General features: G+C 52.2%; 1 protein-coding gene across 1 annotated transcript in view; it reads right to left on the minus strand.

Moving 5' to 3' along the window:
* Nucleotides 1–628: 628 nt before the first annotated feature.
* FUOM (fucose mutarotase) overlaps nt 629–25,560 on the minus strand; it is a 76,146-nt gene continuing 51,214 nt past the window's right edge. Inside the window, exons 5-6 of the mRNA XM_040320764.1 lie at nt 16,690–16,763; nt 629–779 (exon numbers count right to left, since the gene is read on the minus strand). Of these exons, the coding sequence (XP_040176698.1) occupies nt 713–779; nt 16,690–16,763 (141 nt within the window). The 3' untranslated portion in view covers nt 629–712. The remainder of the gene's footprint in view (nt 780–16,689; nt 16,764–25,560) is intronic.

The raw sequence follows: 25,560 nt of genomic DNA on the forward strand, positions 1-25,560 counted from the left end.
CACCGGCTCACTGGGAAGGAACATTTGTCATTGGTTGGCCTAGTGTCTGGATGCACTGCTACATGTTTTCATATTGCATAATAGCTGGCAGCAGGTTAACCCACATACAGAAGCAGAGAATGCACTGATTTAAAAAATACATTTCATGTGTGTGTGTGTGTATATGTATATGTATATATATATATATATATATATATATATATATATATATATATTTGCTACAGTTGTCATCAAATTTAGCATATTGTATGATAATATATATATATATATATATATATATATATATATATATATATATATATATATTTTTTTTTTTTTTATGACATACAATATGCTAAATTTGATGACAACTGTAGCAAAAATGTATAGTCAATATACATTAAAACATCAACACTGATTATACCTACAGATGAAGATAAATGTAACCCTATTTTCCATCAAACCAGACATAAGAGTAAGAATAACTCATTACTAGTCTCCCCCAAATCAAGGCACAGTGCACTGGGCAAAGTGCAGTAACCCTCAGCAACCAACCAGACTTCACTTTGCAAAAGCAAATCCAGGACAAGATGGATTCTAAATGGTTAATGCCCTACTAGATATAAAGGACTAAAAACACAAACCTTGCTTCATAATTGTATAGTGTATATTTAATCAAGGTTACACATACAGATATTTTTAGACGTAAGAACAATGTTGTCTATGATTATCATCAAACCAGATCGCTGGGGCTTAGAACACCTTTCTTTAAGATAAGGTTTCCATAGAGAGCAGTTTCTCTGCAACAGACAAAATAATAATGTAAGATAAGACAGAGTCTAGAATAGTCTAAACAAAAACAAAAGTGTGCGCAATTTTTTTTTTTTTTTAAAGTATGCATTTTTAGTGACCTTTTTGCTCATTTAGGGGCCCATAGACAACAGGTTATATTCCCTGGATCTGGCAATAATAATCTATAGAAGCTTTACCCCCTGGGGGACCCTTGAAATCATTTTTCAAAATGTCTCAAGGAAGTCCTGCTAAAAAAAATTATTGGGAAGAACACTCCTTAAATCGGTGGTCAGTGAGAAGGATGCCCCGATTACAGTGTTGATCAGAATGCTAAAGATCCATGGTATATTGGCGCTGGCTCTACCAAGTGTGGATAGACACAAAACTATAGAGGTGCCAATAGAGGGTCCATCAACAACAGCTCAAGGAACCCCTAGCAACCTCTGGAGGAACCTTATGGTTCCACTGAACCATGGTTGAGTATAGCTGGTCTATAGGGTACAACAGACATAGATGGCTATGGATCAAACAAAGGCATAATGAGTACAGATAGGTTAGAAAACAAAGGACGATGTTTACCATCTGGAACAAAACTTTGTGGACCATAATTTTCTTGAAACAAAGTAAGGAATTTGCATCGGCATCAAGATCTCGGTGCTAGATTATCCACTTCAGCTCTGGAAGTTTCACCTCCCTTTTTATACTAGAAATGGCAACGCTCAGCGACTTATAGTATGGCGACCAATCTGACACTTTGTGGAAACCAGTGACACTAATACAGTGATCAGGGCTAAAAACATACACTGATGCTAATGGCACTGGGTGGGAAGGGGTTAACATCTAGGGCAATCAAAGGGTTAAATGTGTGCCTAAACATTGTTTATGTATTGTGAGCTGCTTTTACTAAGGAATGTGCCACTTTTTATTCCCTGCTTTACAGGGAAATGAAAACCTGCACATCCCTGTTTACATTTACAGAGCTCTTCCTCCTTGCTGATCAGCAGATGCCAGCCGTCCAATAATTGGCCCGGCACCTGCTGATCGGCTTGTGCTATGACTAATCACAGCATAGCCGGCAGCGTGTGTGTGTACACCCCCTATCCGGGAGTGATGGATCATGCACTAGATACGTGATCCAGCACAGGCGAGCCACTCTGTTGCCGTACTCCTACGTAAGGCAGTCGGCAAGTGGTTATTGTTTTATTTTAATATTTTCTGTGCCAGTTAAAGTAAGCATATAGTTTGAGGCATTAGCCTGTTAGCCAGTAGGTTGAGGGTTAAGGAGTTAATTTTGAGAGTTAGGCTGGGCATAGATGGGACGTTTTTTCTCTCTCGATCAGACAGCTGGCTGACTGAAAACAAATAAAAATGGACAGATTTCCCCATCCACACAAGCAAGGTGGATGGAGGAAACTTCCCCACTGTAGTATTAGATTCTGACAGTGGGGATTCCTTCACTTGTCAGAATACACTGCTCAGCGTTGCAGCTAATTGGCTGCTACCTGCCGATTGAAATAAATTTAGCAGCATTTGTGTTAGACAGAAGTTGGTCATTACACTTCATTCGAGTAGGAACGGCGATAGATGGATCAAAATTGGTCTAGTCCATCTATGGTCAGCTTTAGTTTGGGAGTCAGTGTAAGGTGGACAAATAGTTAAAGCGAAGTTCCACCTGTTTAAAAGTCAAAAAGTGTAGCTGCTGACTTTTAATGGACAGACACTCACCTGTCCTATGGTCCAGCCGTCTGAAGCCTTGCTCCTATCCCCCTCCTCTGCAGTGCCGGCATTTTAACTGTGGGCGCCCAGCTGTGGCTTCACAGAAGACAACAGCCTTGTTGTCACAAATTGGTGACTTGGTAGACCAGCGGGTTCTTATTCCAGTGCCACAGCAAGAAATAAAGCAAGGTTTCTACTCGCACGTTTTCGTAGTGAGGAAACCGTCGGGCAAATTCCACCTAATATTAAACTTGAAGTCAAGTGGCTTACAAAAAATTTCGGATGGAGACAATCCTTTCGGTGAAGTCAATTCTTTCCCCAGATTGCTTCATGGCCTCCCTCGATTTGAGGAATGCCTACTGACATGTCCCGGTCCCCCCCGGAATCTCAAAAGTTTTTAAGAGTGGCAATCAGATGGGGAAAGCAGGTCCAACATTTTCAATTCAGGGCCCTGCCATTCGGCCTGTCCTCACCCCCCAGGATATTTACGAAAATCCTGGTGGAGGCACTGCCCCACCCCTGAGACTGGAAGGGATATCAGTCATCCGATACTTAGACGACCTTCTATTTTTTGCACCCTCCGCGCTCCAATTACATAGGGGAACTGTGGGTGGCCATTTCCTTTTTTGAAAAACTGGGGTGGTTGATAAACACGGAGAAGTCTAACCTAACTCCGACACAGGTCTTGCAGTACTTGGGGTTCTTAGTGAACTCTGTGACAAAATTTATCTCACAGGGGATAAAGTAAAAAAGGTGATGGCGACGGCAGCCTTCTTTCAAAACAATCTGCCAGTTTCTATCCGCTCAGCTATGGCGGGTCTGGGTTTCCTGGCAGCAACAATACCTGCAGTACCATGGGCAAGGGCCCATTTCAGGTGTCTCCAGGTAAATATCCCAAACACAGCCTTCCACCTATCCCCAAAGACCAAATGGTCTCTGTGGTCGTGGAGAGACAAAAAGAACCTGGTGCAGGGTCTATTATGGTCTCTTCCGGTGTCATTTCGAATCACCACAGACGCCAGTGCCTGGGGGGGCCCATTGGAGGTCAAGAGTAGCCCAAGGGCGCTGGGAGAAAACACAATCCCAAAGGTCAGCCAATTGGAGGGAGTTGCAAGCGATCTGTGAAGCACTAAGGGCATTTGCCACTGACCTGAAAAATCACCACGTACAAGTCCTTGGACAGTGTGGTAGCAGTCTCTTATTTAAACAAGCAGGGAGGAACAAGGTGTACATCCTTAATCATTCAATTTTCCAATTATTAGTGGGGTCAATACGACATATGTTTGACCATAGGGACGAGAAAGTTGAAGGAGCAAAATAGATTTTTTTTCTGGAACAAAATACATTGTTAAACAGTGAATGTGGCTTTTGTTCTAAAAGTCCATTTACTCCAATATTGAACGCAAAAAAAAAAAAATACATTTGTTAAAGTACTTTTGAACAAAATTTGTCAAGTCATTAAAATCTACCAATGATAATATCTTTACAAACATTTTCTTAGAAAATCTACTAGAGTATGTCCAGCCTAACCATTTGCCGACCGCACTATAGATGAATGACGGTTACAGGGCGGACAGCTAGTTCTGGGAGGCCGCTATATGACAGCCTCCTATAATCGTGCCGGCTGTGCGGTACGGGTGGCACGCTCTGTGATCATATTGTCTGAAGGACACTGCTGATCACAGATCAGGGTAAAGAGACAGTCAGCGCCTCTTTACCACATGATCAGCTGTGTTAAATCACTGTTGATAATGGATGTAATTAGAAATCGACACTTTTTCTCATGCTCATAGCATGAGGGGAGGAAAGGAGAGCCAATAACTGGCTTCTCTAAAAGGGACAAGGGCACTGATTGATTATCAGTATCCTGATTATCAGTGCAGCCCCTAGAGTGCCGCCTCGTCAGTGCACATCAGTGAAGAAGAAAAATTACCTGTTTGCAAAATGTTCTAAATAACTAAAATGTTTTGTCTTTATTTGTTTATTTATCAAAAAATAAAAACCCAGTGCTGATTAAATACCATCAAAAGAAAGCTCTATTTGTATGAAAAAAATGATAAAAATTGTGTTTGGGTATGTGTTGCATGACCACGCAATTGTCATTTAAAGTGTGACCGCACTGAAAGCTAAAAACTGGCCTGGTCAGAAAGTGGGTAAAAGTGCCCGGTAGGCAAGTGGTTAAAGTAGAACTATAGGCAAAACATTATTTTTTTTCACAATCTGCATGGAGTTTTATAACCCCTGTCAGATTTTAGACTTTTTTGCCAACTCTTTTCCATTTGTGATATTTACCTTTGACTGACTCGTAGGCAATACAGGAAGGGAAATCCCTGCAAATTAGGAGAATCCCTTGGGCTCCCTCAGGTCGCCAGAACTAGTATCTCCATTGGCAGATATCCTCTCTATTTCTTTTACTTTCACTTTCAATGAGAATGGTAAATAAAACAGAGTGGGTGAATCTCCCCAATTGGGACACGGACAGTTAAAAACCCCTAATAGGTGTTCTAATCCATCGCCACTCTATCCAAAACCATAATAAAACTTGTTTTTAGCCTCTAGCAAACCCAAAAACCTGAATAATACTTTGTGAGCATATGAGTCGTGGCCAGGGCCGGACTGGCCTACCGGGATACCGGGAAAATTCCCGGTAGGCCGCCTGCTGTCAGTGAAATTTATCAGGTCAGCTCTGGGCCGCGGCCGCCATCGCGGCCGCACTTTACAATTGTACCCCTGTGGCTGCGTGCGATATGATTAGCTGCTTAGCCACTCCACCGTGATGTCTATGTCTATAAGCAGCGGCGGGGCGGCCGCCATGCTCGCCGCTTCACTGACACTTTACTTCCCGCGCCGCTGTGTGAAGTGTGGACTAGTCTGTGAGCGATCATGCTGTTTGAGGGAGGGGAGGAGCCGAGCAGGAGAACCGAACGTCCCATCGTCCCGTGCGGCGCCAGCACCGCCCACTATGTTTCTCCACGTGGGAAGGCAGAGCCGCAGAGGAGAAGTGTACGGCGCCGGCCACCCTTGGAGCAGAAGGCAGAAAAGGTAGGTGCAGAGGGGGGAGGGGGAGTCCATGCAATGTTGAGAGAGATTATACAGTCCAGATTACAATTTGCAGGGGCTGCAAAGGTGACAGAGAGAGAGGGGGTTGCATGGTGCCCCCCCCCCCCCTTTCTCTGTCACCTTTGCAGCCCCTGCAAATTGTAATCTGGACTGTATAATCTCTCTCTACCCAGCCTCTGTCACCACCCAGCCTCTATCACCCAGCCTCTGTCACCACCCAGCCTCTGTCACCACCCAGCCTCTGTCACCACCCAGCTTCTATCACCCAGCCTCTGTCACCACCCAGCCTCTGTCACCACCCAGCCTCTATCACCCAGCCTCTGTCACCACCCAGCCTCTGTCACCACCCAGCCTCTGTCACCACCCAGCCTCTGTCACCACCCAGCCTCTATCACCCAGCCTCTGTCACCACCCAGCCTCTGTCACCACCCAGCCTCTGTCACCACCCAGCCTCTGTCACCACCCAGCCTCTATCACCCAGCCTCTGTCACCACCCAGCCTCTGTCACCACCCAGCCTCTGTCGCCCAGCCTCTGTCACCGCCCAGCCTCTGTCACCACCCAGCCTCTGTCACCACCCAGCCTCTGTCACCCAGCCTCTGTCACCACCCAGCCTCTGTCACCACCCAGCCTCTGTCACCACCCAGCCTCTATCACCCAGCCTCTGTCACCACCCAGCCTCTGTCACCACCCAGCCTCTATCACCCAGCCTCTGTCACCACCCAGCCTCTGTCACCACCCAGCCTCTGTCACCACCCAGCCTCTGTCACCACCCAGCCTCTATCACCCAGCCTCTGTCACCACCCAGCCTCTGTCACCACCCAGCCTCTGTCGCCCAGCCTCTGTCACCGCTAAGCCTCTGTCACCACCCAGCCTCTGTCACCACCCAGCCTCTGTCACCCAGCCTCTGTCACCGCCCAGCCTCTGTCACCGCCCAGCCTCTGTCACCGCCCAGCCTCTGTCACCGCCCAGCCTCTGTCACCACCCAGCCTCTGTCACCACCCAGCCTCTGTCACTACCCAGCCTCTGTCACCGCTAAGCCTCTGTCACCACCCAGCCTCTGTCACCACCCAGCCTCTGTCACCACCCAGCCTCTGTCACCCAGCCTCTGTCACCGCTAAGCCTCTGTCACCACCCAGCCTCTGTCACCCAGCCTCTGTCACCCAGCCTCTGTCACCACCCAGCCTCTGTCACCGCCCAGCCTCTGTCACCACCCAGCCTCTGTCACCACCCAGCCTCTGTCACCACCCAGCCTCTGTCACCCAGCCTCTGTCACCGCCCAGCCTCTGTCACCACCCAGCCTCTGTCACCGCCCAGCCTCTGTCACCGCCCAGCCTCTGTCACCCAGCCTCTGTCGCCCAGCCTCTGTCACCGCCCAGCCTCTGTCACCACCCAGCCTCTGTCACCACCCAGCCTCTGTCACCACCCAGCCTCTATCACCCAGCCTCTGTCACCACCCAGCCTCTGTCACCACCCAGCCTCTATCACCCAGCCTCTGTCACCACCCAGCCTCTGTCACCACCCAGCCTCTGTCGCCCAGCCTCTGTCACCGCTAAGCCTCTGTCACCACCCAGCCTCTGTCACCACCCAGCCTCTGTCACCGCCCAGCCTCTGTCACCGCCCAGCCTCTGTCACCGCCCAGCCTCTGTCACCGCCCAGCCTCTGTCACCGCCCAGCCTCTGTCACCGCCCAGCCTCTGTCACCGCCCAGCCTCTGTCGCCCAGCCTCTGTCACCGCCCAGCCTCTGTCACCACCCAGCCTCTGTCACCACCCAGCCTCTGTCACCACCCAGCCTCTGTCACCACCCAGCCTCTGTCGCCCAGCCTCTGTCACCGCTAAGCCTCTGTCACCACCCAGCCTCTGTCACCACCCAGCCTCTGTCACCCAGCCTCTGTCACCGCCCAGCCTCTGTCACCGCCCAGCCTCTGTCACCGCCCAGCCTCTGTCACCGCCCAGCCTCTGTCACCGCCCAGCCTCTGTCACCGCCCAGCCTCTGTCACCACCCAGCCTCTGTCACCACCCAGCCTCTGTCACCACCCAGCCTCTGTCACCCAGCCTCTGTCACCGCCCAGCCTCTGTCACCGCCCAGCCTCTGTCACCGCCCAGCCTCTGTCACCGCCCAGCCTCTGTCACCGCCCAGCCTCTGTCACCGCCCAGCCTCTGTCACCGCCCAGCCTCTGTCACCGCCCAGCCTCTGTCACCCAGCCTCTGTCGCCCAGCCTCTGTCACCGCCCAGCCTCTGTCACCACCCAGCCTCTGTCACCACCCAGCCTCTGTCACCACCCAGCCTCTGTCGCCCAGCCTCTGTCACCGCTAAGCCTCTGTCACCACCCAGCCTCTGTCACCACCCAGCCTCTGTCGCCCAGCCTCTGTCACCCAGCCTCTGTCACCGCCCAGCCTCTGTCGCCCAGCCTCTGTCACCCAGCCTCTGTCACCCAGCCTCTGTCACCCAGCCTCTGTCACCGCCCAGCCTCTGTCGCCCAGCCTCTGTCGCCCAGCCTCTGTCACTGCCCAGCCTCTGTCACCACCCAGCCTCTGTCACCACCCAGCCTCTGTCACCACCCAGCCTCTGTCACCACCCAGCCTCTGTCACCACCCAGCCTCTGTCACCCAGCCTCTGTCACCACCCAGCCTCTGTCACCACCCAGCCTCTGTCACCACCCAGCCTCTGTCGCCCAGCCTCTGTCACCGCTAAGCCTCTGTCACCCAGCCTCTGTCACCGCCCAGCCTCTGTCACCGCCCAGCCTCTGTCACCACCCAGCCTCTGTCACCCAGCCTCTGTCACCGCCCAGCCTCTGTCACCCAGCCTCTGTCACCACCCAGACTCTGTCACCACCCAGCCTCTGTCGCCCAGCCTCTGTCACCGCTAAGCCTCTGTCACCACCCAGCCTCTGTCGCCCAGCCTCTGTCACCGCTAAGCCTCTGTCACCACCCAGCCTCTGTCACCACCCAGCCTCTGTCACCCAGCCTCTGTCACCGCCCAGCCTCTGTCACCACCCAGCCTCTATCACCCAGCCTCTGTCACCACCCAGCCTCTGTCACCACCCAGCCTCTGTCGCCCAGCCTCTGTCACCGCCCAGCCTCTGTCACCACCCAGCCTCTGTCACCACCCAGCCTCTGTCACCGCTAAGCCTCTGTCACCGCCCAGCCTCTGTCGCCGCCCAGCCTCTGTCACCCAGCCTCTGTCACCGCCCAGCCTCTGTCACCGCCCAGCCTCTGTCACCGCCCAGCCTCTGTCACCGCCCAGCCTCTGTCACCGCCCAGCCTCTGTCACCGCCCAGCCTCTGTCACCGCCCAGCCTCTGTCACCTCCCAGCCTCTGTCACCACCCAGCCTCTGTCACCACCCAGCCTCTGTCACCACCCAGCCTCTGTCACCACCCAGCCTCTGTCACCGCCCAGCCTCTGTCACCACCCAGCCTCTGTCACCACCCAGCCTCTGTCACCACCCACCCTCTGTCACCGCCCAGCCTCTGTCACCGCCCAGCCTCTGTCACCGCCCAGCCTCTGTCAACGCCCAGCCTCTGTCAACGCCCAGCCTCTGTCAACGCCCAGCCTCTGTCAACGCCCAGCCTCTGTCACCACCCAGCCTCTGTCACCACCCAGCCTCTGTCACCACCCACCCTCTGTCACCACCCAGCCTCTGTCACCACCCAGCCTCTGTCACCACCCAGCCTCTGTCAACGCCCAGCCTCTGTCAACGCCCAGCCTCTGTCAACGCCCAGCCTCTGTCAACGCCCAGCCTCTGTCACCACCCAGCCTCTGTCACCCAGCCTCTGTCACCACCCAGCCTCTGTCACCACCCAGCCTCTGTCACCACCCAGCCTCTGTCACCACCCAGCCTCTGTCACCACCCAGCCTCTGTCACCACCCAGCCTCTGTCACCACCCAGCCTCTGTCACCCAGCCTCTGTCACCGCCCAGCCTCTGTCACCACCCAGCCTCTGTCACCACCCAGCCTCTGTCACCCAGCCTCTGTCACCACCCAGCCTCTGTCACCCAGCCTCTGTCACCACCCAGCCTCTGTCACCTCCCAGCCTCTGTCACCACCCAGCCTCTGTCACCACCCAGCCTCTGTCACCACCCAGCCTCTGTCACCACCCAGCCTCTGTCACCACCCAGCCTCTGTCACCACCCAGCCTCTGTCACCACCCAGCCTCTGTCAACGCCCAGCCTCTGTCAACGCCCAGCCTCTGTCACCGCCCAGCCTCTGTCACCCAGCCTCTGTCACCACCCAGCCTCTGTCACCACCCAGCCTCTGTCACCCAGCCTCTGTCACCACCCAGCCTCTGTCACCACCCAGCCTCTGTCACCACCCAGCCTCTGTCACCACCCAGCCTCTGTCACCGCCCAGCCTCTGTCAACGCCCAGCCTCTGTCAACGCCCAGCCTCTGTCAACGCCCAGCCTCTGTCAACGCCCAGCCTCTGTCACCACCCAGCCTCTGTCACCACCCAGCCTCTGTCACCCAGCCTCTGTCACCACCCAGCCTCTGTCACCACCCAGCCTCTGTCACCCAGCCTCTGTCACCACCCAGCCTGTCACCCAGCCTCTGTCACCACCCAGCCTCTGCCACCCAGCCTCTGTCACCACCCAGCCTCTGTCACCGCCCAGCCTCTGTCACCGCCCAGCCTCTGTCACCGCCCAGCCTCTGTCACCGCCCAGCCTCTGTCACCGCCCAGCCTCTGTCACCACCCAGCCTCTGTCACCCAGCCTCTGTCACCTCCCAGCCTCTGTCACCGCCCAGCCTCTGTCACCGCCCAGCCTCTGTCACCGCCCAGCCTCTGTCACCGCCCAGCCTCTGTCACCGCCCAGCCTCTGTCACCGCCCAGCCTCTGTCACCACCCAGCCTCTGTCACCACCCAGCCTCTGTCACCACCCACCCTCTGTCACCACCCAGCCTCTGTCACCGCCCAGCCTCTGTCACCGCCCAGCCTCTGTCAACGCCCAGCCTCTGTCAACGCCCAGCCTCTGTCACCACCCAGCCTCTGTCACCCAGCCTCTGTCACCACCCAGCCTCTGTCACCACCCAGCCTCTGTCACCCAGCCTCTGTCACCACCCAGCCTCTGTCACCACCCAGCCTCTGTCACCACCCAGCCTCTGTCACCACCCAGCCTCTGTCACCCAGCCTCTGTCACCGCCCAGCCTCTGTCACCACCCAGCCTCTGTCACCACCCAGCCTCTGTCACCCAGCCTCTGTCACCACCCAGCCTCTGTCACCACCCAGCCTCTGTCACCCAGCCTCTGTCACCCAGCCTCTGTCACCACCCAGCCTCTGTCACCACCCAGCCTCTGTCACCACCCAGCCTCTGTCACCACCCAGCCTCTGTCACCCAGCCTCTGTCACCCAGCCTCTGTCACCCAGCCTCTGTCACCGCCCAGCCTCTGTCAATGCCCAGCCTCTGTCACCACCCAGCCTCTGTCACCCAGCCTCTGTCACCGCCCAGCCTCTGTCACCGCCCAGCCTCTGTCACCGCCCAGCCTCTGTCACCACCCAGCCTCTGTCACCACCCAGCCTCTGTCACCACCCAGCCTCTGTCACCACCCAGCCTCTGTCACCCAGCCTCTGTCACCATCCAGCCTCTGTCACCACCCAGCCTCTGTCACCACCCAGCCTCTGTCACCCAGCCTCTGTCACCGCCCAGCCTCTGTCACCGCCCAGCCTCTGTCACCGCCCAGCCTCTGTCACCGCCCAGCCTCTGTCACCGCCCAGCCTCTGTCACCGCCCAGCCTCTGTCACCGCCCAGCCTCTGTCACCGCCCAGCCTCTGTCACCGCCCAGCCTCTGTCACCGCCCAGCCTCTGTCACCGCCCAGCCTCTGTCACCGCCCAGCCTCTGTCACCGCCCAGCCTCTGTCACCGCCCAGCCTCTGTCACCGCCCAGCCTCTGTCACCGCCCAGCCTCTTTCACCGCCCAGCCTCTGTCACCGCCCAGCCTCTGTCACCGCCCAGCCTCTGTCACCGCCCAGCCTCTGTCACCACCCAGCCTCTGTCACCACCCAGCCTCTGTCACCACCCAGCCTCTGTCACCACCCAGCCTCTGTCAGCCTCTGTCACCCAGCCTCTGTCACCACCCAGCCTCTGTCACCCAGCCTCTGTCACCCAGCCTCTGTCACCCAGCCTCTATCACCACCCAGCCTCTGTCACCACCCAGACCTCTGTCACCGCCCAGCCTCTGTCACCGCCCAGCCTCTGTCACCACCCAGCCTCTGTCACCACCCAGCCTCTGTCACCCAGCCTCTGTCACCACCCAGCCTCTGTCACCACCCAGCCTCTGTCAGCCTCTGTCACCCAGCCTCTGTCACCACCCAGCCTCTGTCACCACCCAGCCTCTGTCACCCAGCCTCTGTCACCGCCCAGCCTCTGTCACCACCCAGCCTCTGTCACCACCCAGACCTCTGTCACCGCCCAGCCTCTGTCACCACCCAGCCTCTGTCACCACCCAGCCTCTGTCACCACCCAGCCTCTGTCACCACCCAGCCTCTGTCACCACCCAGCCTCTGTCACCACCCAGCCTCTGTCACCACCCAGCCTCTGTCACCCAGCCTCTGTCACCACCCAGCCTCTGTCACCACCCAGCCTCTGTCACCACCCAGCCTCTGTCACCACCCAGCCTCTGTCACCACCCAGCCTCTGTCACCACCCAGCCTCTGTCACCCAGCCTCTGTCACCCAGCCTCTGTCACCACCCAGCCTCTGTCACCACCCAGCCTCTGTCACCACCCAGCCTCTGTCACCCAGTCCTCTGTCACCACCCAGCCTCTGTCACCCAGCCTCTGTCACCACCCAGCCTCTGTCACCACCCAGCCTCTGTCACCACCCAGCCTCTGTCACCACCCAGCCTCTGTCACCGCCCAGCCTCTGTCAACGCCCAGCCTCTGTCACCCAGCCTCTGTCACCACCCAGCCTCTGTCACCACCCAGCCTCTGTCACCCAGCCTCTGTCACCACCCAGCCTCTGTCACCACCCAGCCTCTGTCACCCAGCCTCTGTCACCACCCAGCCTCTGTCACCACCCAGCCTCTGTCAACGCCCAGCCTCTGTCACCACCCAGCCTCTGTCACCACCCAGCCTCTGTCACCCAGCCTCTGTCACCGCCCAGCCTCTGTCAATGCCCAGCCTCTGTCACCGCCCAGCCTCTGTCACCGCCCAGCCTCTGTCACCGCCCAGCCTCTGTCACCGCCCAGCCTCTGTCACCGCCCAGCCTCTGTCACCGCCCAGCCTCTGTCACCACCCAGCCTCTGTCACCACCCAGCCTCTGTCACCACCCAGCCTCTGTCACCGCCCAGCCTCTGTCACCGCCCAGCCTCTGTCACCGCCCAGCCTCTGTCACCGCCCAGCCTCTGTCACCGCCCAGCCTCTGTCACCGCCCAGCCTCTGTCACCGCCCAGCCTCTGTCACCGCCCAGCCTCTGTCACCGCCCAGCCTCTGTCACCGCCCAGCCTCTGTCACCGCCCAGCCTCTGTCACCGCCCAGCCTCTGTCACCGCCCAGCCTCTGTCACCGCCCAGCCTCTGTCACCGCCCAGCCTCTTTCACCGCCCAGCCTCTTTCACCGCCCAGCCTCTTTCACCGCCCAGCCTCTGTCACCGCCCAGCCTCTGTCACCACCCAGCCTCTGTCACCACCCAGCCTCTGTCACCACCCAGCCTCTGTCACCACCCAGCCTCTGTCAGCCTCTGTCACCCAGCCTCTGTCACCACCCAGCCTCTGTCACCACCCAGCCTCTGTCACCCAGCCTCTATCACCACCCAGCCTCTGTCACCCAGCCTCTGTCACCACCCAGACCTCTGTCACCGCCCAGCCTCTGTCACCACCCAGCCTCTGTCACCACCCAGCCTCTGTCACCACCCAGCCTCTGTCACCACCCAGCCTCTGTCACCACCCAGCCTCTGTCACCCAGCCTCTGTCACCACCCAGCCTCTGTCACCACCCAGCCTCTGTCAGCCTCTGTCACCCAGCCTCTGTCACCACCCAGCCTCTGTCACCACCCAGCCTCTGTCACCCAGCCTCTGTCACCACCCAGCCTCTGTCACCACCCAGCCTCTGTCACCACCCAGACCTCTGTCACCGCCCAGCCTCTGTCACCACCCAGCCTCTGTCACCACCCAGCCTCTGTCACCACCCAGCCTCTGTCACCACCCAGCCTCTGTCACCACCCAGCCTCTGTCACCACCCAGCCTCTGTCACCACCCAGCCTCTGTCACCCAGTCCTCTGCTGTCACCCAGTCCTCTGTCACCACCCAGCCTCTGTCACCCAGCCTCTGTCACCACCCAGCCTCTGTCACCCAGCCTCTGTCACCCAGCCTCTGTCACCACCCAGCCTCTGTCACCACCCAGCCTCTGTCACCACCCAGCCTCTGTCACCCAGTCCTCTGCTGTCACCCAGTCCTCTGTCACCCCCCAGCCTCTGTCACCACCCAGCCTCTGTCACCACCCAGCCTCTGTCACCCAGCCTCTGTCACCACCCACCCTCTGTCACCGCCCAGCCTCTGTCACCGCCCAGCCTCTGTCACCGCCCAGCCTCTGTCAACGCCCAGCCTCTGTCACCACCCAGCCTCTGTCACCCAGCCTCTGTCACCACCCAGCCTCTGTCACCACCCAGCCTCTGTCACCCAGCCTCTGTCACCACCCAGCCTCTGTCACCACCCAGCCTCTGTCACCACCCAGCCTCTGTCACCCAGCCTCTGTCACCACCCAGCCTCTGTCAACGCCCAGCCTCTGTCACCGCCCAGCCTCTGTCACCACCCAGCCTCTGTCACCCAGCCTCTGTCACCGCCCAGCCTCTGTCAATGCCCAGCCTCTGTCACCACCCAGCCTCTGTCACCCAGCCTCTGTCACCGCCCAGCCTCTGTCACCGCCCAGCCTCTGTCACCGCCCAGCCTCTGTCACCACCCAGCCTCTGTCACCGCCCAGCCTCTGTCACCGCCCAGCCTCTGTCACCGCCCAGCCTCTGTCACCGCCCAGCCTCTGTCACCCAGCCTCTGTCACCGCCCAGCCTCTGTCACCGCCCAGCCTCTGTCACCGCCCAGCCTCTGTCACCGCCCAGCCTCTGTCACCGCCCAGCCTCTGTCACCGCCCAGCCTCTGTCACCGCCCAGCCTCTGTCACCGCCCAGCCTCTGTCACCGCCCAGCCTCTGTCACCGCCCAGCCTCTGTCACCACCCAGCCTCTGTCACCGCCCAGCCTCTGTCACCGCCCAGCCTCTGTCACCGCCCAGCCTCTTTCACCGCCCAGCCTCTTTCACCGCCCAGCCTCTGTCACCGCCCAGCCTCTGTCACCGCCCAGCCTCTGTCACCGCCCAGCCTCTGTCACCGCCCAGCCTCTGTCACCGCCCAGCCTCTGTCACCGCCCAGCCTCTGTCACCGCCCAGCCTCTTTCACCGCCCAGCCTCTTTCACCGCCCAGCCTCTGTCACCGCCCAGCCTCTGTCACCGCCCAGCCTCTGTCACCGCCCAGCCTCTGTCACCACCCAGCCTCTGTCACCACCCAGCCTCTGTCACCACCCAGCCTCTGTCAGCCTCTGTCACCCAGCCTCTGTCACCACCCAGCCTCTGTCACCCAGCCTCTGTCACCCAGCCTCTGTCACCCAGCCTCTGTCACCCAGCCTCTATCACCACCCAGCCTCTGTCACCACCCAGACCTCTGTCACCGCCCAGCCTCTGTCACCACCCAGCCTCTGTCACCACCCAGCCTCTGTCACCACCCAGCCTCTGTCACCACCCAGCCTCTGTCACCACCCAGCCTCTGTCACCACCCAGCCTCTGTCACCCAGTCCTCTGCTGTCACCCAGTCCTCTGTCACCACCCAGCCTCTGTCACCCAGCCTCTGTCACCACCCAGCCTCTGTCACCCAGCCTCTGTCACCACCCAGCCTCTGTCACCACCCAGCCTCTGTCACCCAGCCTCTGTCACCACCCAGCCTCTGTCACCACCCAGCCTCTGTCACCACCCAGCCTCTGTCACCCAGTCCTCTGCTGTCACCCAGTCCTCTGCTGTCGCCCAGTCCAAGTGACAAATGACACGCAGAATCTGATGACGGGATGGGTGGCAAGTGACACACTAAATCTGGTGGCAGGGGACAGATGGCAAGTGACATGCTGAATCTGGTGACAAGTGGCAAGTGACATTTCCGAGTGTCTCCGATGCTCTCCGGTGCCCCCCACCTCTGGCCACATGCGGTATTGCATGCAATTGAAGTCAATGCGGAACAAATTATTTTCGTTTCCATTAACTTCAATGGGGAAACTCACTTTGATATGTGAGCACTTTGGATTACGAGCATACTCCTGGAACGGATTATTCTCGTAATCTGAGGTTCAACTGTGTAACATTATATATATAATCTCCCTAGCCCTGTGTGCTTTCATATCTGTCTTATCTTTATATAATACGCTCTTTAAATGTTTCTTTAAAATGTATGGTTTTCTCTTTTATGAACAAGAAAATAATCACGTTATGATGTTGGGCTGGTATAATAATGCTATGGGGCTGGTATGAAATGTTTTCCAGGGCTGGTTTTTACTCCCAGTCCGGCCCTGGTCGTGGCTTCTATCTGGGAAGATGAAATAAGGGAATTATGTGAATTCCAGATTTCCACTGATGTGCTTCAGATTACATACTAAAACCCCTTTCACACTGGTGTCTCCCGGTGCAGTAAAATTTGGTGTCACCCCTCCCCCCCCCTCGTCACTGAGCAGGCTAGCGCATCAGCACAGCTCTCCCCCCCTAATGTAGCCCCCCCTGTAATCCCCTTAATGTAACCCTCCTCCCTGTGTAACCCGTCGGCTCTGAGGAGTGTAATTGCGATGGGTAGCTGGCACCTCTCCCCCCTGCCTGTCACAATAATAGGCAATTGCAGTGCCGGTTCCCAGAGGACATGCGGGTGCCAAGCACTTGGCTATGGGACTCCAGAGCTGTCTGCCTCACAATTCTTTCTACTCCTTCCTCCCTGAACATTGCAGGGAGCCAAGGAGACACAACAACAGCAAAGATCTCAATCCAGTGCCAGGTGCGGCCCGCACCCCCCATTCCCCCCTAGCGATGCCACTGATTTACACAACAACCCAGCATGATTAAAGATGGTTTGCATCTCAGATACACAGACAAGAGGTTGTTTTGAAAAATTGCTTCCTGAAGAGGTCTGTGAATACTTACCCAGTGGCCACAACAGCAAATGCATTTTTTGCTCTCTCATAAAAAGAAAATCTTTCCACTTTTTCAAGGGGAGCCTGCAAGACATAATATTACCAGATTCATGGACCACTTGTTTAAAACAGATAGAAGCATAGAAGAGTGATGGTATGATAAAACACGTAGGGAAATTCCTACGCTTGTTAGGTTACCACCCATTAGGGATCAAGGAAGCAATATCCCAGGATTACATTGTTATTACTGTGCTCTTAGTAATACTGATTTCTTTTGTTTACAAACTATTTTCATTAGTGAATAAAAAAACTGTACAAGTGACCCAGAGGGTCGAAAATATACAAGCTATTACTAAAAAGAGAACAAGATGTTTCAAGAAAAAACAACCAATTTAATATATAAATTTAAGCCATATAGCTATAGCATCACAGTACAGTATGAGACAGAGACAAAGCATGTCATATAGCAAAGAACAAAAAATAAATAAAAATGCATGAAATAAATAGCTTAAAGGGTCACTAAAGGAATTATTTTTTTTTTAGCTAAATAGCTTCCTTTACCTTACTGCAGTACTGGTTTCATTTCCTCATTGTTCGTTTTTGCTTTGAAGTAGCTGTAATTCTGCTGTGATCTCCACACTTCCTGGTTGCCTGTTTCCTTATAACCATCATACTGGGAGATTTTCACGGTGGTCTAAGCTGTCATTACTGTGTGTCTAAAACTCCTCAGAACCAATCAGATTCATTTTAAAAACAAAACACTGCCCTGGATTTGTTTGTTTTTGTTCAGTGAGTCTTCCCGACTCACCTCTCACCCGGAACTTCATGTATGTACCTTTAAAACCGAAAGTGAAACTAGAGGCACATTATATGATAGATTAAATTCAATTTTTAATCATTTTTAAAAGGAATCGGTTAACTTTTAGGTCTCTCTACCCAATAAACAGTCATTTCAGCAAAACATTTTTTTTCCTTTAGTGACCCTTTAAATGGTATTATTGATCCAACAAAAGTTATAAACAAAAAAAAGTTGTCAGAAGGCCTTCCAAGGATTCCATTTGGCATCAAATAGGTGCATTGTATCAAGTAACATATGATGTATTCATTACATCAGAATAACATATTCTACTCTATCAATAATAAGAATAAATGGTACAACAGTTAACTAACATTGAAGAGCAAGGGCAAATTGTTGCAATGCAAACAGCGGGCTAGATTCATCAAGCCCGCCGTAAGTTTGTGCGGGCGTAGCATATCCTATTTACGCTACGCCTCCGCAACTTAGACGGGCAAGTGCAGTATTCACAAAGCACTTGCTCCGTAAATTGCGGCGGCGTAGCGTAAATCTGCCGGCGTAAGCACGCCAAATTCAAATTCTGAAGAGGTGGGCGTGTTTTATGTAAATAAAACATGACCCCACGTAAATGACGTCTTTAACGAACGGCGCATGCGCCGTTCGTGAAAGAATCCCAGTGTGCATGCTCGAAATTCCGCCGCAAATCGTCAATGCTTAAGACATGGACGTAATTTACGCAAAGCCCTATTCGCGAACGACTTACGCAAACAACGTAAAAATTTAAAAATTCGACACGGGAACGACATCCATACTTAACATTGCATACGCCTCATATCAGCAGGAGCAACTTTACGCCGGAAAAAGCCTAACGTAAACGACGTAAAAAAATGCGCCGGGCGCACGTACCTTTCTGAATCGGCGTATCCAGGTCATTTGCATATTCTACGCTGAAATCGACGGCAGCGCCACCTAGCGGCCAGCATAAATATGCACCCTAAGATACGATGGCGTAAGAGACTTACGCCAGTCGGATCTTAGCCTAATTTCGGCGTATCTTGCTTTCTGAATACAGAAAGAAGATACGCCGGCGCAGCTTTGAATTTACGCGTCGTATCTATTGATACGCCGGCGTAAATTCTTACTGAATCTAGCCCAGTATGTAGAAGTCGTTCCTCCTGTGTGTGGCCCCAGGAATAAAATTAAACATTTAGCACATAGAACAGGTCAATTGAGGTGTGTGGCCCAAAATCTTAGCAGCCATCTCAGTGCTCTTCCATTACAGAGGTTGTAATACCTCACATGACCAAAACATATAATATAGTGTACCCTGAGAGGGGCAACCCCAAAAAGCATAGATGTGAGGAATTACAGGAAACAGCATTGATATGGACAGGAGTAGAATACCATCTAGTTAAAATTTTAAAGTGGAAGTAAAGGCAAAACCTAAGTGTAAACCTACTCTCAGTCACATTCTAAGCCTAGTCAATCTAGGCCCTGTAAAGATAAAAAAAAAAAGGATTTTTATAACAGCTTACCCGTAAAATTATTTTCTTGGAGTACATCACGGGACACAAAGCTGCATAGTAATTACTATATGGGTATATAGGCCACCTTCAGGTGATGGACACGGGCACACCCAAGACAGGAAGTCCCATCCCCTATATAATACCTCTGAGACACCGAGTACCTCAGTTTTTGTAGCAAAGCAATAAGTATCCCCAGAAGAGGGGCGGGAGCTCTTTGTCTCGTGATGTACTCCAAGAAAAAGATTTTACAGGTAAGCTGTTATAAAAATCCTATTTTCTTTTTTGTACATCACGGGACATAGAGCTGCATAGTAATTACTATGTGGGATGTCCCAAAGCAATGCCATCTGAGGGAGGGAGACACCAATATAGGGCGCCATCAGGCGTGAGAACCTATACTGCGGCCTGCAGCACACTGCGCCCAAAGGCGAGATCCTCATGCTTTCTTAGAGCCACCTGATAGACGGAAGACCAAGTTGCAGCCTTGCAGATCTGAGTTATGGAGGCTTGGTGATGCACTGCCCATGAAGCACTAACTGCTCTGTAGAGTATGCTTTGACTTGAAAGGGTGGAATCCTGCCTTTCAAACCGTAAGCTTGAACAATAGCTAACCAAATCCACTTGGAAATAGATTTTGATGCTGCCTGCCCCTTCCTGGGACCTTCTGGCAGTACAAACAAAACATCCGTTTTCCAGATCTGAGCAGTTGCTTTAAGATAAACCTTAACTGCTCTCACTACATCCAAAGAATGTAATGACTTTTCTTCCACAGAACGAAGTTCTGGAAAAAATGAAGGGAGAACAATATCTTGGTTAAAATGAAAACCTGACACAACTTTAGGTAAAAAGGTTGGATGAGGACCCAACACTACCCTATCCTTGTAAATAATCATGTATAGCTTCTTCTTGTACCTGGATGCCAACAGATCTACGTCCTGGGTCCCCCATCTCTGATATATGGCCAGGAAGATGTTGGGGTGCAGAGACCACTCCCCCGGGGACAACTGCTGGCGACTTAAGTCCGCCTGACAATTCTCTATTCATGGAATGAAGACCGCATGCCTCTCCGCCCAAGTCAAAATATGGTTAACCTCCTTTTGGGCTGCGTGACTCCTGGTGCCCCCTTGGTGATTGATATAGGCCACTGCTGTGGCATTGTTGGATTGAATCCTGACAGGATAGTTCTGCAACTTGAGTGTCCATGCTCTTAGAGCTAGACGCGTCGCGCGGAGTTCCAGGATGTTAATGGGTAAAGCCTTCTCGACTTCTGACAATCTGCCCTGCACAGTCGTTTCTCCAAGGACTGCACCCCAGCATGAAAGGCTGGCATCTGTAGTAACCACCTTCCAGGTGACTGGAATGTAAGACTTCCCTTTCTGCAGATTTCTGGACACCAACCACCAATTGAGGCTCTGACGTACCGCTGAAGTCAGACACATAGGGAAGTCCAGAGCTTGGATCTTCTTGTTCCAGGCGGAGAGGATACTGTTTTGTAACAGTCTTGAATGAAATTGAGCATATAGAACGGCTTTGAATGAGGCCACCATCTTTCCTAACAACCTCATACAGAGGCGAATGGAGGGGTCCTTTGATTTGACCACCTGAACGCGCTCTTTTTATAGATCTGACCCTTGTCCAGGGCAGAAAAACTTTCCTCTGATCTGTGTCTATGATCAGACCTAAGTACTTCAGGCTCTTTACTGGTTGTAGGGATGACTTCTCTAAATTGAGAATATAACCCAAGTATCTCAGATACCCGACCATGCCTAGGATACCTAGGTCCAGGCAGGCTACCGACTGATCTATCAATAGTAGGTCGTCCAAGTATGCCATTACTGTTATACCCTGAGCTCTGAGCCTGGCCAGATATTCAGGAATTTATTCAGACCCTTGAGATCTAAGATAGGTCTGACATCTCCGTTTGTCTCTGAAACTGTGAAGAGATTTGAATAAAATCCCAAGCCATGCTCCTCTGTGGAAACACTTATGATCACCCCTTGGGACAATAACCAGTCTAGTGCCAGAAACAGAGGATTTCTCTTTACTGAATCTTTGGGAACGCTTGATCTCAGAAAACAAGGCGGTGGATACTCTTGTAACTCTAGTTTGTAACCTAGAATTACTGTGGAGATGACCTATCTGTCCTGGATCTCCTCCCACCAAGTTGCTGAGTATTGGAGGCTTTGGAGCTCTGTTTAGTAGGTTTCCGCCCCCCAGGAACTTTTATGTCCCTGGACCTGACCTTGACGTCAGAGGCCAGTCGTAACTGCCTAGAGGCTGATGTCCCTGGATCTGAAGAGGAAGACCGTTTAAAAGAAGGATGACTACTTCTTTTTTTGTTAACTTGTAGAAAAGTATTCTTCCTGCTAGAAATCTTTTTGATGCATTTGTCCAAGGATAGCATTGTGGAGGCCTGGCCAGGGTCCTCTGAGCCTGATGAAGAAGCTTTTGGAACCCTCTTAGAGGAATTTGTCCCTGTTTTAGCATCCTTTGTCCCCGAATTCCTGGAACACATAATACCAAGCACAAAAGCAGAGGTACTATATATATATATATATATATATATATATATATATATATATATATATATATATATATATATATATATATATATATATATATATATATATATATATATATATATATATATATATATATAAATAAATGTATATAACAATGCATCCACAGCTAAACTATAGTCCAGCCAAATGCTGCTATCCACCGTTTATCCTGACGCTAGTAAATGTGTCACTGGAGTGCCTGTATCCAACACTCACGGTCGCCAGCGTTCCTGTGTCCCTTCCCAGCTTTGCACCTCCAGGACGTGAATTGCTCAAATGAGAGACCAGCTCTGCGCCTTGTGGGAACTTGAACGCAAAGCCATGCCCCCTCCTCTCCTAGGAACGCCCTCCAGAACCTTTAAACTTGCTTCCCGTGCGCGAGCGCCACTCGGGACCGGGCGCTGGGAGAGAAGAGAGATTAAACCTTAGGACCCCCTTGAACAGGAGACAGACGGGCGCCAGTCGCCACAAGGCCGGAAGTACACCGCCGACAGGGCGGGGGGGGGGGGCGACGACGACGACCGTACACACACATGCTGCTGCTGCTGTTGCTGCTGCTGTTCCACCACCACAAACCCCCTCCTGAAAATCTCACCATGGCTGGACTGCACCCTGTATAAAGTACCGGTCTCGAAAACCTAGGGCGTTTGTACTGTCAGGTAAATCTATTAATATCAATTTTCAGTTATACTAATTTCTGTTCAAATATTTTTATTGAAAAATAAAGAATACAGAGTAAAATAGCAAACATTTCCGCTTAAAACGATAGCGAGATACAATGGTACATCTTGGATACAGCGAGTACAAACATCACAGGAAGATTATCTGAGCACAGATAGCTTGAAATCAAGTAAAACATAATGGGGGAAGATATTACAGCGGAGGTTACTGGGAACATATCAGTTAGGGACAAATAAATCTAAAATAACAAAGGAAACGACTCTATTCCAAGAGTAGTGCAAAACAACAATTCGTACTCTGTAGGTTCAAAGTTAGAGAACCATAGGCTAAATAGGGGCAGTACATCTCAGTACCGCCAAAACAAAATGTTTTAATATGGGGTTAGGGAAGTCCCAAGAGATGGGGATGGAGAAGGAGAAATAGGAAAGTAAGAGCTAGGAGCAAATAAGGAAGAAAGAAGGAAAAGTGAAGAGAAGAAAGGATGTCGGCATGGACGGGTGAGCCCCCAAAGGGTCGTAGTGTCAGATTGAGAGATCGTCTCAACGATCATGGGGTAGGGAAGGTGGCATCAAAATCGGGAGGGAGAAAGTATTCCACCCATGGGGACCATATCCTGTCGTGTTGGGGGACTCGGTCCAGGACAATTGCTTCAGTATTACTATGGATCATTGCTTGGGTCACTCTGTGCTTTACCTCGGTTATGTGGAGTTTAGGGGTTTTCCAGGCCTTGCTATAGTTTGTTTAGCGGCCGTGGTTAGTTGAAGTAGGAGGCGAACCTGGGCTCTAGTGTAGTCACCATTAATATGATTTAGCAAGGCCAAAGATGGATTGGGGAGGAGGGTATCGTGTAAGAGAGTAGAGGCCATACGAAATATCAGTATCCAGAATTGTTGTACAATAGGGCATGACCACCAGATGTGCTCATGAGTATCTCCACAGCCCCAGAAACATACAGGTGAGTATGAAGGTGAGAATTTAGCTATCCTGGCTGGGACCGGGTACCACCGCATGAGTACCTTATAGTTGGCCTCCAAGGCCACCACATTTTGAGTGGAAGTCTTAGTGCGGGCCCAAATATTCGCCCAGTCCTCCGGCTCCAACGTTACTTGCAAATCTTTGGACCACTGTGCAGCGTATAGAGGGAGTTCAGACAGTGGAGCTGTGAGATGACTATAGATACGCAAAATAATACCCAGGGCATGTGGATCTGAGTTACACATATTTTCGTAGAAGGACATACTATCAAATGAGGGACAGGCACCTGTCACTGTTCGAGTGAAATGGGCTATTTGAAGGTAGTGGAAGTATTCAACAGAGGGCAATTCACTATATCACATATCCGGCGTAACCCTGCCTGGGACCAAAACCGGAAAGTAAAGGGGTATAGGTAGAGACTAAGTGGAAAGGGGTAGGTAAAGAGTCCCATATTTTTAGCGAATGATGCGTGATCGGATTCGTAATCGAGGTGCGGACCGACGGGGGTAACCACAATAGATTGTGGACCAATAGAGGAAAAATATCGATGGCCTCCAGGCCGACCCATATAGGGATTTCAGTAGACGCATGAAGCAAGGGGATCTGGGCCAGCTGGGAGGCCTGATAATAACGAAGAAAATTGGGAATCCCAAGTCCCCCACTAAGTCTATTGCGGAGAAGAATAGATCTAGAAACCCTACGTTTAATAGGACCCCACATGTATCTAAACACACGGGACTGAATAATCCTCAGTTATACTAATTTCAATAAACTTTATCAGCTGGCTCTTTTTTTTTTGTCTTCTCATGTATGCTTCTTTGACTTACTGCCCAAGTTTGTTGGATACTCTCAAGCATTATATATGAATTCTCTATATCAGAGGGTCACACACTTAATTTTTCTGAGTGCTACCATTCTCCATCTGAAAAGCCAGCCAACATGGAAGTCTATCATGGAAGCTTAATTCCCTCTTGTGCTCCCCTATCCTCATCTCTCCTTTCAAAGCGACGTGTCAAATCATCAAATTGTAGTGGACAATATTAGAAGCAGTCTAGCACTGCCCAATTTGTTTCCTGACAGTAGGTGGATAGTGCATGCACGTCCAACTGTCCTCTAAATTACCCTCCTACAGTCTAAACAGACAACTGTTTTAGAAAAGCAGGGGGGACTTGCATACAGTAATTTTATCAGGCTCAGCATGGCAGAGAGCAACTTGGAATATAAAACTATAGCACAAGCCTTGCTCTGTGGTTCATTGCGCACATCCTACTAACTCTGCTCCGAGTTGTGAAAACCTCCAATGGTTGTTCTGAATTTTCTGATATTCCAAGCACTGGTATACACTCCAAGACATACCATGTGTTATATTTCATGGCAAGAAGTTCCTGTTCTTTTAACTTTAGTTTAGTCTAGTAATGGGTGACACGTACCATATGAGAGTGGAAATTCCCCACTAATGGCAGTCACACTAGCACCCTAGTTTTTCCGACAGAATTCCGCTCAAGTTATCTTGCATACACACGGACACACCAAATTCCGACCGTCGAAAACGCGGTGATGTACAACACTACGACGAGCCTAGAATAATGAAGTTCAATGCTTCCGAGCATGCGTGTTTTTTTCTCCATCGGAATTCCATACAGAAGAATGGAATTTCCGAAGCAGCATAGACACGGTCGGAATATCCGATGAAAAAATTCCGTCTGACTTTTTCCATCGTAAATTCCGACTGTGTGTACGCGGCATAAGTGTGCCATGTGATTACAGGAGTTAGATACCTGTTAACTACTCCCACCTGCAAATAGGAGACACATTTGTCCACCATTATAAAATTTCACTCCTACCTGCATGCCTCAGTGATATCAAAGTACCAACGGAACTACAGGTAACCTTAATATAAGATTCTGATATAAATTGACACTTAGGGGGGAAACGAGTGCTGCCCTGGAGGAAAAAAAGAGTTACCAGGTACCTTACTCAAGTCGTCTATCAGGGCAGCATCTGAGAAGATGTAGCAAGAAATACTAGGGAGGGGTCAAAGCCTGGAGCACTATGTCTTACCAAAAATGTCATCCTGACTGGACAGGCGGTCGATACGGTAGTACAAAGGTTCTGAAGCTCGACCATGTTGCTGCCCTGCAGATTTTCTCTGGTGTTGCCCCTGCTCTTTCTACAACCAAGGAAGCCCAGGCCCTGATAGAACGAGCTTTGATTCCGCTTGGGGAGCAAGGTTTTGCACTTGATAGGCCAAGGTTATGACCAGTTTGATCCATCTTGCTATTGTGCTTTTTTAAGCCTGTTTTCTTTTATTAGCCCCCGAATGTGAAACAAACAGGGTTGTT

This window comes from Rana temporaria, chromosome 8, assembly GCF_905171775.1.
Source record: "Rana temporaria chromosome 8, aRanTem1.1, whole genome shotgun sequence".
Classification (NCBI taxonomy): Eukaryota; Metazoa; Chordata; class Amphibia; order Anura; family Ranidae; genus Rana; species Rana temporaria.